This window comes from Lepidochelys olivacea (genome assembly GCF_965140295.1).
Source record: "Lepidochelys olivacea isolate rLepOli2 genome assembly, chromosome: 1".
Taxonomy (NCBI): Eukaryota; Metazoa; Chordata; order Testudines; family Cheloniidae; genus Lepidochelys; species Lepidochelys olivacea.
Genome location: NC_140411.1, coordinates 38,749,524 through 38,765,481, shown reverse-complemented (window position 1 = coordinate 38,765,481; position 15,958 = coordinate 38,749,524). Strand labels below are relative to the sequence as shown.

Sequence of the window (15,958 nt, the reverse complement as noted above, 5' to 3'; positions counted from 1 at the left end):
GGACCTAGGGGTGACAGTGGACGAGAAGCTGGATATGAGTCAGCAGTGTGCCCTTGTTGCCAAGAAGGCCAATGGCATTTTGGGATGTATAAGTAGGGGCATAGCGAGCAGATCGAGGGACGTGATCGTTCCCCTCTATTCGACATTGGTGAGGCCTCATCTGGAGTACTGTGTCCAGTTTTGGGCCCCACACTACAAGAAGGATGTGGATAAATTGGAGAGAGTCCAGCGAAGGGCAACAAAAATGATTAGGGGTCTAGAACACATGAGTTATGAGGAGAGGCTGAGGGAGCTGGGATTGTTTAGCCTGCAGAAGAGAAGAATGAGGGGGGATTTGATAGCTGCTTTCAACTACCTGAAAGGGGGTTCCAAAGAGGATGGCTCTAGACTGTTCTCAATGGTAGCAGATGACAGAACGAGGAGTAATGGTCTCAAGTTGCAGTGGGGGAGGTTCAGGTTGGATATTAGGAAAAACTTTTTCACTAAGAGGGTGGTGAAACACTGGAATGCGTTGCCTAGGGAGGTGGTGGAATCTCCTTCCTTAGAGGTTTTTAAGGTCAGGCTTGACAAAGCTCTGGCTGGGATGATTTAACTGGGAATTGGTCCTGCTTCGAGCAGGGGGTTGGACTAGATGACCTTCACGGGTCCCTTCCAACCCTGATATTCTATGATTCTATGATTCTCTCTCCCCCTCCCTTGTTGCTTGCCCCTACGGCCAGTAAAAAGGGATGGGGTCATGACCCCCAGGCCTCCCCTGTTCCAGTGCCCTTGCTCCCAGTAGCACTAGGAATTCTCTGCAGGTCTCATATCCAAGAACCACTCCAGCTGAACCTCACAGTGCAAGTTGTTTCATGAGACGTCTAAACCAGAGTAGGTCTTATATTTAATACAATTAGGACATAGTAGCAGTACAGCAGCCCATCTGCATTTTGGTAATAATACTTAATATTTAAATAGCATCTTTCATCCAAGGATCTCAAGAAAACAATCGTTAACTGACCTATCCCCACCTTATGCAGTGTCATGCCTATTTTACAGCTGGGGGAACTGAAGGCTAGAGAGACTCAGTGACCGCCCCAAGATAAGGCAATGGTAGAGCTGGGAGTAAAGCGTAGTAATTGTAACTCTAAATACATTGCCTAACTACTGACCAAGAAGCCCTCTTTTCAAATACTTACTTCTTTGACATTTCCATGGAGTGGCATCCAGATTTGCTAATGTGATGTATGCATCACAAAGTGCCTCAACACCTCTAACCATTTGAGGTCTCCTACTTTTTATGATGTTAATTATCTTGCTGGCAGCCTCCATTCGATCCTACAGAACAAAACAAACAAACAAAAACCCAAACACGATGAAGTGAGCTGTAGCTCACGACAGCTTATGCTCAAATAAATTGGTTAGTCTCTAAGGTGCTACAAGTACTCCTTTTGTTTTTACGAATACAGACTAACACAGCTGCTACTCTGAAACCTGACCTTTTGCAAGTTACTTCTTGTCAGATCAAAGACACACAGTATATTGCCATCAAGTAGAACTGAAGCTATCCTGTGAAAACAGAGGAAACACAAGTACTGAATACCCTCTGCAATACAAACCTGGATTCATATAAATGCTAATTCAGTGTTTTCCAACCTGGGGTGGGAAGAACAGTGAACTATTTGTGGGAGTGGGTATATCCAAACAATGTGGAGAAGGAGTGAGGCTGCGAAAGCTGCAGGACACCAGATCCACTCTCCATCCTCCTGCAAACATGGGGCAAATAAAGGGGTTGTTGGTTCTTGGAAATCCACCCACCATCCCCTTTCCTGCTTCTGCTATTGTCCCTAATGTAGCTGGCTGGGGGAGCAGCTCACATGTACAAGGCTGAAGGCTCAAGCGGCTTGCCCGCCCAAGCTTCCCTTCTCTGCTTCCAACTTTGTGGCACTTTGCTCAACTTATCACACCACCAATGGGAGCCCCAAACCGCAGCTACACGTAGACTACTGACGAGTTGGGGAAAGGGATCAGAACTATCAGAGAAGAGGAGACAAGCCAGCGACAAATATGGAAAAAAGATAAGGAAACCCTCCCAGAAAAGACAACGGGAAATGGACAGAATAAAGGAGAGAAGCCAGAAAACTATGAGAGGACAACAGTGTGAGGGGACAAAGAAAGTGCCCAAAGAGCACCACAGAGGGGCTCCAATAATGAAAGGCTGAGAAAATCACCATAATCATAGCAATGATAATTATCAACCAAAACAATAATAATGCTAACTTAAAAAAAAAGCCATGATATAATGTTACAAGTCATTACGGTTTATAGCACTAACGTTACTCTTTTTCTCTGGGAAAGAAATAAAGATATTAGAATCATGTTGCACAAACCCAAATACTTTTATCTTACAGATTTACATTAAACACTCACTTAACATTAAAACAGAAAAAACTTTGGTCATTATCAACTTCTCGCTTATAAACCCGCTCAAGCTCTTGATGCAGCTAAAATGTCTTTACAATATCTCACAGGGTGAAAAATCCAAAAAAAATTTCCTTTCTGACACTCTTGTAATAGCTGATTTGAATAACAACTGTCAAGGCTGGTAGGTCCCCAATGTCCATAATTACAAGTTTTGATTTTAAAAATCAATATTTAATTTTTCCCCATTCTTCCTCACCCCACCAAAAAAATCAAGTAAATGAAACTCTGCACTATAACATCCTTTTAAAGTAAATTAACTTTCTGACATTATGATACTAAATGTGATTCATAACCTAGAACTATGTGATTCATAAACAAAATTCAGTTTGATTTGAGTACCATATCTAGCTGGGAGATTTCTTTCGGTACATTTTTTGTTAGTCTGTTTCTTCTTATTGCCTCTGATTTTGCCAAGAGTTCATCCTTGTTGGCATTTGCCAAAGCCAATACTATAAACAAAGTATGATGTGGATGATCCAGTGAAATTCTAGATATTAGCTGTCAAGAAATATAACAAAAGTCAGTTATTAAAGATATTATAAAAATTAAAATGAATTACAAATCAGAGCAGTTAACTAAGATTTTAAACTAAGAAGCAAATGTTCAATAAAACACTATTCAACTCTTTCATATTATAATCAACATAGAAAGGACTGAACTTTTTTTTTTAACCTTTCATGGTCCTTTACAGACAAAAATAAAGTAACACCATAGCTAAGTCTGTATTTTGATGTCTGTACTATATAAAGTATGTTTTTAATACAATGGTCTGATTATTCTAAGAAGACTCCTAAATCAGTGGAAAGAATTGGCAGAACAAAAACCAAGTTTTACATTTCAAGTTTGCTACATCTCATTCTGTAATGGAATAGTTTAGGCTTCATGACTCAGTCAAGACAGAATTGTGCTCAAGAAGATGCATGTTCTCTTTAGGAGTTTTAACATAAGTAAGACGCATCTCTGTACCATTAATCTAATCACAATACTTATGATTTAGTATTGATTACATTATTTAAAACTTCATGAAATCCTAGACAGCCCATGATCTTGGTTCCCATTCGAGCAGCCAGCTGGTACATCAGAGGCAAAAACTTGTATGACGGAATCTTCTCTGCATCTGTCTGTTGAAAAATAAATCAGATGTAACACAGCAATGCACATAAAAGAGATCACAAACACAAATCAGTAGATAAGCACCAGTGGGTATGTACTGACATTTTAAAAACATTTTAAAAACATTTATTGGCTGCCCTAGTGGCAGCATGCTGCACACCACTCCCTCCTCACTAGTCGCTCGCTGGGTGCCACAAGTCCCAGTGCTTGCAGCTTGATCAGTATGCAGCAGCACAACCGCTCATGGGTTTGAGCTATCAGGATCATACTCAGCCAGCTTTGCTATTAAGTAGCAAATTCAGTTCAAAGTAGCCTTACTGGTTTATAAAACTCTGAGTGGGACTGACCCTGATTATATGAAAGACCTCTTCATTCAGTCACTGCCTGATGGCTTTTTATTATTATTATTAAAAGTGCTATTATTGTTATTTTATTACAGCAGTGCTTAGATGCCTCAATTAAGATTGAGGCCCCACGGGTCTGGGTACTATAAAAATGGATGGTAAGACAGTCCCCAACCGGGAAAGCTTACAATATAATTTAAAACAAGAAACAACATAAGTGTATTAAAAAACATATAAAGGAAAGAAGGGAGGACAAGGATGCCTGTAAAAGGAACACATGATTACATAGACTTATTCAATTGTTCCAAGTAATTCTAGTTTTTAAAAATTAATTATAAGACAGAGAAAAGAAATAAGCTAGATATCAGCAACCACTACTGGCAATGTGTTTAACCCTTATCACTTAGGTATTTCCTCCAGGTATCATGGTAGATGCTTACAATCTAAATTAGGCATAACACAGCAAAGAATGAGAAAGGGAAGGGTAAAAGGTAAGGGAAAGACAAGGGTACAACAGTGAAAGATCAAGAGATGTGCTTAATGTTATGGACACTTTTGCTAACTTTTGTTATTAAAAATGTAGGGGACAGAAACAGAAAAGAGGACCACAGTTAATGATGAAGGGTGATAAATGAGCAGTACATAAAGTGAGAGTTGAGGAAAGACTGAAGAAGGCTGGTGTACAGGTCATGTGCCAGACTCCAGGCATATGGGCATCTTGAGAAAGTGTGTAGAGTAGCTAATGGAAGGAGGCAGATGGAGAAAGCAAATAAGTGAGCTGTTTTGGAAGAGTGCAGTTCAGGACATAGTCATTAAGATACAAATGAGAGACGAGAGGTGGACACACTGGCAGAGCCGTGCAGGTCCTAGCATGTGAAAATGAGGAATCTGAATTTGATTTTCATGTAGAATCAAAAGGATAAGAAAAAAGTAAGAGCAGAAACTTACCTTCATCATTCCATTGACTTCAAAAACTCCAGAGTTCTCAAGCCAGAGGGAGCAGAGGCGGAAGATCCACATATCATGCTCTTCTCCACTAAGTAAGCAACTGATGTAGTTCTCTACCGCTTTGCATAAGAAACGTTTACGATCTTCACTCAGTGCACGAATTGCACATTCATCAAGTTCAAGCTCCCGCTGAACCTTCACTGTGTATCTATGAATGGACATTAACCATCTGTTAAAACACTGACGGGGAGGCAGGCTGGAGTTCTCTCACCTACAACTTTAAGAAATTTTCCAGCATTTTATACTTGCTTTTGTATCAGCAAAGAAAATCAAGCAATCCTTAGATCAAGTACCCTCAATGTCCTCCTCATTTGGGTACACTGGGCACCCTTGATCTGTGATTAAAACACACTGAAAATCTAGTCCCATTTTTTCTAATGACTGGACGTGAACACACCAATGTAAAAGTGAATTTCTGGCAATAGAAACAAGCACGAAGACTTGACCCACCTCCTACAGAAAACAGAGAATCACTAAAGCTTAGAGTTTTCCCTCACTTTCCCTTCCTCTTACTAAGAATAGAAGAAAAATAGTCAGATGAACTCTAAGATTCCATCAGCTCTACTGCATGTGCAAATCCCAAATCTGGTTACACTTTGCTCTCCTCTCTGGTGCTGTATGGCAATTAGCTATAGTTACCTCCCCTCAATCTGGACACCCACCTGTTTGTCTGAACCCTGTGCTCCTTTAGGAGGCCAATTTCCTCCTTGGCTTTCTTCAGCAAAGCTTGCTTGTTTTCAAACTCTGAGGATTTCATGTAGTTCTCAATTCTTTGGTACTGAGTATCAGAGAAACGAGCTAAAGAAAGGAAAGCCTTCATCTTTCCACTCTTTAGCTCATCACTGCTGTCTCCACTGTGGCTCCCAGCAATTTCCACTGCCTAAGAGGAAAGTTACAAATATAGAAATGATAAGACTGATGATCATGTTCGCATAATAGCTATAGCTAACGTCTACTCTCATACTGCTTGATTAAACAATTATTATTATTTAATGTTTGTATATACTAGCAGATGCACATACAAAATAAAACCAATTGTGTTAAAGTATTTTTTTCCTAAGTGAATGTAATCCTCAGAAAGGACTTGGATTTTTCAGCGCTAGCAGTTGATGCCCATTTTAGTTACAGAACCAAATGGAATTCCTCCAACACTTACTATGTATTACTCATATAATAACAGTTGTCCATGGTGCTTTACAGTACAGATAAAGAAAAATTCTCTGCCATGAAGAGCTTACAGTCTAAGAAGGGCAGTCTAACAAACGAAAGACAAGGAGATGACAACACAAGATAGAAAAGAGGCTGGAGTTACAAGTGAAACGGAGATGATGGTGAAGGTATTTGGAGAATATCAGAAAAGTCAGAAGGGATAACTACAACTGAAGAGTCACAAATTAGAGGGAGTAATGAAGTGAGTGGCAAGCAATACTGAAAGCAATGAGGCGGTTGCCGAGAGAATACAAGGTGAGAGATCAGTGAGAGTACAGACCATATTGAAGGCAAGATCAAGGGAGTAACCCTTACAGTGAGTGGAGGAGTACAAAAGTCAAATAATTTTACCTCCAAACAGGCTATTAAATCTAAGTTTCACTGTGGAGTCTACAAAATCATTAATAAAAAGGGTATTTGCATCTGAGATGTTATTCTAGAATATATTGAAAATCATAGTATCAATATGGAAAAAATGAATGCGGCATTGTAAAATTTACTTTGACATTTTTACAAGGTATTATATACAGAAGAATCTATTTAGTTGCATGTTTCCATGAACCGCCCTACCTTTTCTAAGTATTTCTGCATGATAACTGTAGGGTTTTCCAAACATGTTTCTGCTAACCAGTTTCCACATAACCTCAGACACTCTGTGTATATCAGTCTTAGGCTCGGATCATTCTCAACCTTTGGAGAAGCACATTTTTAGAAAAAAATACCAGACTTCAACTCAAAAGTAATTTTCCATATAAGATGGTCAACCTGTAAAACCTTTTTTCCCATCTAAATACAGCAAATTAAATTAATTAGGCCCGATGTCAAGGTTACATGTTGACACACACCTGAAACCAATTTGTATCCAATTTCTTGATCATCTCCTTGAGAATACTCAGTGCTAGACTTTCTTCTTTTTTAGCCCAGAAAACCTGAGCTTCCTCCAGTTGCCACTCTGAGACTACACACATAGCTGGATTGTATTGCTTGATCTGAAACATTGCTCTTTCAGGAAGCTGAAATAGAAAAACTAAATTGTCAATTATATTTGTAAGTAATGGACACATTTCATAACAGGCTCTCCGACACCATCAGCACTTTATTTTATTTCTTTAAGACATCCCTCTTCTGCCTGCTTAGTGTTAAGAATTGTTTTGTTGGGAAGAAGGCAAGGTCTTTTTACATGTTAGAGCACAGGCATAGGCTACCCTATCATTCTGATAACCAACAAGTTTCAAAGTATAGATTCTTGAACTGAGCTTCACAAAACGTTAAATGAAGCATTAACATTTAACATTGTAATTACTGTGAGGTAATAAGACAATATGGGACAGTGAGCTGGCTTATATTCATAACCAAAAGACTGTTAAAAAAGAGGTTCAAAATGTGTTTTAATGGAGGCCAGGTAATCCACCAAAACAATATTACAATTTTGTTACAAACATTCTACACAATTCAAAAAACCCAAATGTTAGAATTCCAGGAAAGAACCGTTAAGGGCTTGGCTACACTTGTGAGTTAGAGTGCATTAAAGCATCCCCGGGCGCCCTAGCTCACTACCCGTCCACACTGGCAAGGCACGTAGAGCGCCCTGACTCCATGGCTAGAGCGCTCCTGGTACTCCACCTCGGCGAGAAGATTAACGCTTGTTGCACCTTGGCTGAAACTCCTGGGTGTCAGTGTGATCGAGGTGTTGCATTACTGCGCTCTGATCAGCCTCCGGAAACGTCCCATAATCCCTTTAAGTCAAGTGGCCACTCTTCTCATTGTTTTGAACTCACTGTAGGAATGTGGATATGCCCTTTGAAAGCTCTGTTTCTGACAGCTGGCACGCTTATCTGCTCCGAGACAAAGCAACCATTAGTGTGGAATGCTGTGAGAGAGAGAAGCGGGGGGGGGGAGGGAGGAGGGGTCTGCTGCTGTCTGAACTTACAAGACAGCATGCTGACATGCTCTCAGCCCCCCCCCAAACCCATTCTCTCTTCCCCCACATACACACAACACACTCCCTGTCACACTCCACCCAACCACCCCCATTTGAAAAGCACATTGCAGCCACTTGCATGCTGGGATAGCTACCATAATGCACTGCTCTCTGTGGCCGTTGCAAGAGCTGCTAATGTGGCCATGCCAGTACGCTTGTAGCTGTCAGTGTGGACAGATTGCAGCACTTTCCCTACTGCGCTCTATGAAGGCTGTTTTAACTCAAAGCACTCTACATCTGCAAGTGTAGCCATGCCCTAAGTGACCCAGCCCATTCCTGACTAACATATAATCCCTCAGCACTACTCACTTTACCCAAATATACACAGTCCCCTCAACCTTTCCCTCTAAAATTTGCAATCATATGCAAATATCAAAATAACAAATTACCAAATTATTGGAAATTGATCCCTTAAGTAGGAAATGTGGTTTTACAATCTCCTGCATATATTTTTGCAAATATTAGGGGACAAAGGTAAGGTTTTTCTATTCAGGTTCTTATAAGGCACTCAGAGTATCTGAGATTGGGTGGGCAGTGTAAATTGGGTTGATGAGGTGATAAGGGCAAGATATGAAAGATTATATAGCAATGAATCTCTTAAGCCATTCTGGAGACGCTGAGTGCTTGTTTACTCTACAAAATTAGGCTGACTTAAGTTAGGTCGACCTATAGCCATTGTAGCAATTAAATAGGCTGTTTGGTGTCCACACTGCCATCCTCCTTCCGGGAGTGTGCATCCTCATCAGAAGCGCTTTCACTGACTGAAGTGGGGCATTGTGGGGAACTGAAAGCTGCAGGGCTCACACTTCATCTCCTGTTGACCAGCTGGAGCTCACAACGGAAGCCCCTCACCCTGGGGCTGACAGCTGGAGCCAGAGAAAAAATGGCCTTAGTGAAATCATGGCACCAGTGAAGTAAATGGAAGCTTTGCATTTGATTTCAATGGGCCAGGATTTCACCCCCTATGTGCCTTAGAAACATTCTTAAAACAACTTCTAGAAAAATTTTAAAAAATCCTAAACTTTATAATTTCACATGCCATGTCTCATTCCAGGGTCGATATTTTCTAAGACAGGTTTTATTTCAAGGAATAAGGATATAAAGAGGATATAAAAAGTATTGCAGCATCATAATTCTGGGTCAGAGCTGTTAACCAAGCTCAATATGCACAAAATGTATAACTGGTGCTCACATGGTAGCCAGAAATAGCCCAGGTCACCTTTCACATCCTACATTGAGTTTTCAGGTCAGGCAGATGTAACTGAAAATTGAACACATTTGATTTAGAAGTCACTGGGATAAAAAAAATGGGAATTCTACAAGATGATTCATAGAGATTGACTCTTCAGAATATAATGGCACTTTAAGTGTATATATATTTGAACATGACACCAAGATGCTGATGTTGAGGAATTCTTTCTGCAACTCTCTCCTGGAATGCTGGGAGAATCTATGGCGTGATGATGAAGTTTTACATCTACCCAGTGTACCAAACTGGAATTACAAAAGTTGTAGAAACATCATTTACAGATAAAAATTTCAGTTTTATAACATATACTGCACGGAAAGGCGTGTAATTATGAACAAAAATGTGAAGATATGCGTGTAGCATTCATAAAATATTATGTAGGTTGACTCTCTAGACAAACAATTCAATGAATAAACTTATACGGAGTATAGGAATTTAAGCATAGTTGGTCTTCAGCATTATAGTGAAAAAATTCCTTGTTAACTGGAGAAGTAAGTGTTTTTCAGACTGATTCTTGCTGGAACTACGGTAGTTACCTGAGTGTTTTTGGCAGTTCGTGCCAATTTAGACAGTTCCACTAGATGTTTGGTGAGAATGTCTTTAATACATTCTCTTTTGGAATTCTCACTTTCCTTCTCAAGAAGGATCTCCAGAATTACAGTCCGTAAGGCCATGATAGGCTCCTGGAAACCAAAGTCACTGTCCTTGAGAAGCTGGGACTGTCTCTGCCACTTCAGATAAATGTCATTCAGTTGTTTGTTAGTAACAGATCTGAAATCACAGACATTAAGAAAGGAAAAGGAAAAAAGAGCTGCTATTACTTCTAACCAAATATTAATGAAATCTGAGATGTGAAGGAGCTTGTTTTACAAATCCCAGGACTATAAAACAATTGAAGTCAGTAGCTCACAATATATGGTCCAGAAAACAAAAATAGTTCATGAAACCCTTCCTGGTCATGCACAGAACAAACATCTTGAAAAGCAAGCAAGTGGAGGATAGGGATTATAAAAGGATTTTCAACATTTATAAGAAGTTACGCAAAACAGCTGATTTAAGCAAACCCAGGTTTGTGAAAGGAACATTCGGGAGGCACGACAATTCCAGTGTACATGTTCTTGAACACTTGTTTGAATTTAATTTGCTAAGTTCTAGTATGTGATAAGGCTGATAAAAAAGCTGGCAAAGGGAATCTTAATCTGTATCTACATGTACATGGCTGCATGACAGAATAAGGGTATATCTACACGTGGAGCTGTGGGTATGATTCCCAGCTTGAGCAGACATACTCACACTAGCTCTCATCAAGTTAGCATGCTAAAAATAGAACATGGCAGCAGCAGCACAAGCTATAGAAGAGTGTGTTTTATATGGCCCATATTTTTATTATACTGCATGCCTTTTAGATGTACTGTTTTATCTTGTTAGAGTATAAGCTCTTTGGGGGGTACTGTATCCTTTTTTGTGTTTATACAGCACCTAGCACATTGTGGGAGCTACTGGAAAAAAAATACTACTAAATCATTAACAAATATTAGTCCTGACAAGGTTTACAATAAACTAAAATAAAGACAGTCCATGCCCTGAAGAACTAACAGTTTAGAAGGTAAACAAATAGAAAACAGGATGCACTGGGAAATCCAGAAAAGTCCAGTATAGTGGATTTTCATAATACCAGCATTCTTTTCCTGTTTTTATAAGCAGGAAAATATTTATAGAAAAAGGCCTTTATTTATAACTAGAGAACCTGCGAAGTTGCTTGTAAAGGTGGTATCTATAAAGTACATTTGTCAAAGAAGGAAAACAGAGGGACTAGCCTCTAGTTACAGGTTGCTTAAAAATAGCTGAGAGATGCAAGAACAACATCAGACTCATAGCTAGAACTGGAAGGGGAATTTAACATGAAGAAATAAAATACCTGGAGAAAAGCTGTCCTATGTTTTCCAACTCTCCAATGATCTGTAATCTGCAGAGTGTGGGATACAATGAAAACACAGACTCAAGACTGCCTTTGCACAGCTCCTCTACTTCGCTCACCCTAGGGATACAATACAGCAATGCTAAATACCTTTATCTATTGACAATACAGTTTACATGTACAGAATAGATATCAAATATAAAGTATATAGCACCAACACATATTTTATATTTCAGTTTAGTAAGAATTTTGCATTATTATTAAAATAAAAAATTCAAGGTTTCTCCCTTAAGAATCTAAATGAAAATGTGATCAGGTTTACTGTCTCATAGCCTATATGACATTCAATTTAAAGGGACTACTCGGAAGTAACTTTTTCATCTATTAACAGGAAGGGGATGTACACTAACAGAAGGTCATTTCTCCATAGAAAGTAACTCTATTTTTTAAAAAATTAAATTTGTCCCTTCCTCATAGAAACTTCTTGCTGCTCTCTTGAAAACTGCTGGTACTTTGGTGTAACAGGACCTGCAGAGACAAGGACTTGTTATGGCATAAAATGCCAGTAGTTTGTCTCTTCCTCCTTAGTTTGAGGATTAAGGCTTTTAATATCTATCATTATTGGACAGCATTTGCAGCCTTGCAAAGAGGTTGTTATAAATATCTCTACCAAAAAGATTACATGTGTATGTTGTTTGTGGGCACAAAAGTCACTTTACACAATTAATTCTGTCCGTGTGTCAAGCATACATGTCCTATTAACACTAACATGACTTGTATAGGCACGAAAAGGAGAATTCAGGTCAAAAATCTATAAGTCAAGTTACAGCTCAAATATCAGTCTGATTTTGTTTGTGTAATACTTTTCTACAGCTGCACAAACACAACAAGGTTTTACATACAGAATATTTATAGGCATTTGGTTTTTACCTGGCATCTTTCAGGCCTTCATGGAAAGCAGAGAATTCTCTGTCTCTTAAAGACTGCAGAGCATTATACAATGATTCATGGTAGCCTGATCTTCCCATCTCATCTCTTTAAAAAAAAAAAGATTAAAAACAGCAAAATTATATTTAAACTTAAGGTCATCAATAATCGTTATGATTGAAAACTACAGTATTAACATTCTCTTTGATATAGTACATTTAAGTCATTTTGGTGGTGTCTTCATAAAAGACACAAACTAACCTAACTGAATAAGGAGTACAGTCAGGAATTTTTAAGTGGTTAGGTAAAGATTTGCCTAAAAAAATAAAAAGCAACCCTGTAACACAATACATCCTGTAAGCCTAAGTTATTGTTTTCAAGTAAACAAATTAAAAAGGCAGTGAGAAATTATTAAAATTGTATTTTATACATGGAGTCAAAATTTCAAATTACATTAAAATGTACATCCACCAATGTGATATATGCCATCATGTGCCAGCAATGCCCCTCTGCCATATACATTGGTCAAACTGGACAGTCTCTACGTAAAAGAATAAATGGACACAAATCAGATGTCAAGAATTATAACATTCATAAACCAGTCAGAGAACACTTCAATCTCTCTGGTCACGCAATCACAGACATGAAGGTCGCTATCTTAAAACAAAAAAACTTCAAATCCAGACTCCAGCGAGAAACTGCTGAATTGGAATTCATTTGCAAATTGGATACTATTAATTTAGGCTTAAATAGAGACTGGGAGTGGCTAAGTCATTATGCAAGGTAGCCTGTTTCCTCTTGTTTTTTCCTACCCCCCCCCAGATGTTCTGGTTTAACTTGGATTTAAACTTGAAGAGTGGTCAGTTTGGATGAGCTATTACCAGCAGGAGAGTGAGTTTGTGTGTGTATGGGGGTGGGGGGGATGTGAGAAAACCTGGATTTGTGCAGGAAATAGCCCAACTTGATTGTCATGCACATTGTGTAAAGAGTTGTCACTTTGGATGGGCTATCACCAGCAGGAGAGTGAATTTGTGTGGGGGGGTGGAGGGTGAGAAAACCTGGATTTGTGCTGGAAATGGCCCACCTGATGATCACTTTAGATAAGCTATTACCAGCAGGACAGTGGGGTGGGAGGAGGTATTGTTTCATATTCTCTGTGTATATATAAAGCCTGCTGCAGTTTCCACGATATGCATCCGAGGAAGTGAGCTGTAGCTCACGAAAGCTTATGCTCTAATAAATTGGTTAGTCTCTAAGGTGCCACAAGTACTCCTTTTCTTTTATTAAAATATATGTAATTATTCCAAAAACTATCATACAATAAATCTACAATTTTAACCTAAACAACAAAATGCACACATGTAAAGGTTCTTGTATTATCTGATTGCGTTCTAATATGTACATCAGTATTGTATTAATAGCAATTCTGGATCTGGATCACCTTTCCAGGGCAGTGTCATCTGCCACTGAGCATGTCCATGAGTTGCAGATCATGAAACACCTTCCAAATATGGAGGATAACTGTGATATAAGCAGTCACAGACAATCTGACGGCAGTACCAAGGGTGCAGCAGATGGTGGTGTTGTCCCAGTAAAAGGGCAGTGATGCCTAAAGATGGTACTGAACATGGTGAATGTAAGCTGCCATCAAATAAGCCTGTTGTCAATGACATACTATAAAGGCATGCAATTGCCCCTCCAGAAGTAACTCTGGAAAGGCAGAGGAACTATGATGGGGTCAGTGGCATTTGCTCGGATAAGGATCTCTGCATCCTCATCTGTCACCTACTTATTGCAATTTTTGCACTGGTATGGCACATGGCTTACATGGATGAGAAAGGGGGACTGGAACTGCATACACATTTTCCACTGTTCACAGTGCAGGTGATTCAGCAATGCAACACTAACTCTACTACCTCTCAATCCAAGTCCCGTGGTGATGGTGACAGGCAGAGGATGCTGCTGGAGGTCCTTAGTCACAATCCTGCACACAGATGGCCTGGGAGTGATGGTCACTCATCACAGACTGGAGCAAATGCCATGATCAGATCCTTCCCTGGTGTCAGAGTCATCCTACCTAAGGATAGTGCTGCTCTCCTCAAATGGGGAAGGGGATGGAAAAAGGTCCCTAATAAATTCTTGCTCCAACCAAATTTGTCAGAGTGACATATCTTGGCTGGTCATCCAGCTTTGCTATGGTCTAAATATAAGAAAGACCCCCCCAAAATTTTGCAGCTAGGAATGTTCACACACTCCTTGACAGAAATGATGGAGTTGAGTGTAGAACCGCTGTATTTGTCAGACTGTTGGTGTGGTATGATATAGATATTTCTGCACTCAGAGTAGACTTGCTGGCAGGACACAGCTACCAGAAGCGAGTGCTGGTTACACCTTTTATTTGATTGGCAAATATGATGATGAATGGAGATATGCTCTGGTGCGGGGTTTGCCACCTGCTTTTTGATTGCCCACAAACTTGAGTCACTGCTGAAGGGTGTTAATGACAGACTTGTGCTCTTCTGCTTCGGTCTTGCTACAGGTCGTCATGCTTTTGTCATCATTGCATATGCACTGACAATGACACATCCAGATGACGATATGGACCCCTTTCTGGTCTCCAATGTCTCCAAAGAAGGTTGCGTGCTGGTTCCCATACTCTTTTTCTTCCTTTTTTGGCTATGCTTATGGATGCATTTCAAGACACAGACAAATGAGTATTTATCCAGTTCCATACTGATGGGACATTTTCAAGCTGCAAGACTGCCATGCTCACACGAAAGTGGCAGATTTACTCATTAAGGAGCGATTATTTGCTGATGACTATGCATTGGTTGCTGACTTGATTGATGACATTAAATTTATACTTGATCACTTCAAATATGCAGTCAATCATTTTGGTTTCACCTAAATGGTTTGCACCTAAAGAAAACTGGACACCGTACCCAGCATGTGCCAGGAGATACCCAATTATTAAGTTCACCAGTGTGCCTCTTCAGTCAGTAGAGAAGTTTTGCTACCTAGGGAGTATGCTGTCACACAATGCCACAATTGATCTCCATCTCACAATGCCATCTCACAGGGCAAGCCAACTCTGCATTTGATATGCTGTCTCACCACCTATGCCATGATAGGGGCATCAAAATAAGCACTAAGCTAAATGTGTATTGGGCAGTTGTGCTTACAATGCTTCAATGGTTATGAGGTATGGACACCATATCGGACACATATTAGGAAACTTGATCATTTCCACGTGTGCCATCTTCACTCTGTTCGCAGAGTCAAATGGTAAGACAAGATTCCCAATATAAAAATTCTTAATCATTGTTGGATGTTCAGTATTTATATAATGCTGATTAAAGATCAGCTACGCTGGTCTGGTCATCTCATTCATATGGCCAACTGAAGAATACCCAATGCTATATTCTGTGGTCAGTTAAAGCAAGGCACTCATTCTCATGGTGGCCAGTCCAAAAGACACACTGAAGTCAAACTTGAAGGCATGTCAAGTTGATCTCGGCAACTGGGAAGCAACAGCCTTATAAGAAAGCAAGATGGCAGCAGATCTGTCATGTCGCCGTTAACCGCTTTGAAGCAAAGCGCATTAACAACTTATATGAAATATGTGAACATCACAAAGCAATGATACAACAGCCTCCAATAGTCATGGACAATCTTCTCTGTCCTACATGTAACCATGCTTGTGGTTCTTGCATTGGCCTAACCTCACACACAGGTATTCACCTACA

General features: G+C 39.7%; 1 protein-coding gene across 1 annotated transcript in view; it reads right to left on the bottom strand.

The window, feature by feature from the left end:
- ATM (ATM serine/threonine kinase) overlaps positions 1-15,958 on the bottom strand; it is a 126,961-nt gene that overhangs the window by 19,799 nt on the left and 91,204 nt on the right. Inside the window, exons 44-53 of the mRNA XM_084649077.1 lie at positions 12,216-12,320; positions 11,286-11,405; positions 9,904-10,138; positions 6,983-7,150; positions 6,708-6,827; positions 5,591-5,808; positions 4,869-5,076; positions 3,471-3,584; positions 2,803-2,961; positions 1,179-1,317 (exon numbers count right to left, since the gene is read on the bottom strand). Of these exons, the coding sequence (XP_084505203.1) occupies positions 1,179-1,317; positions 2,803-2,961; positions 3,471-3,584; positions 4,869-5,076; positions 5,591-5,808; positions 6,708-6,827; positions 6,983-7,150; positions 9,904-10,138; positions 11,286-11,405; positions 12,216-12,320 (1,586 nt within the window). The remainder of the gene's footprint in view (positions 1-1,178; positions 1,318-2,802; positions 2,962-3,470; positions 3,585-4,868; positions 5,077-5,590; positions 5,809-6,707; positions 6,828-6,982; positions 7,151-9,903; positions 10,139-11,285; positions 11,406-12,215; positions 12,321-15,958) is intronic.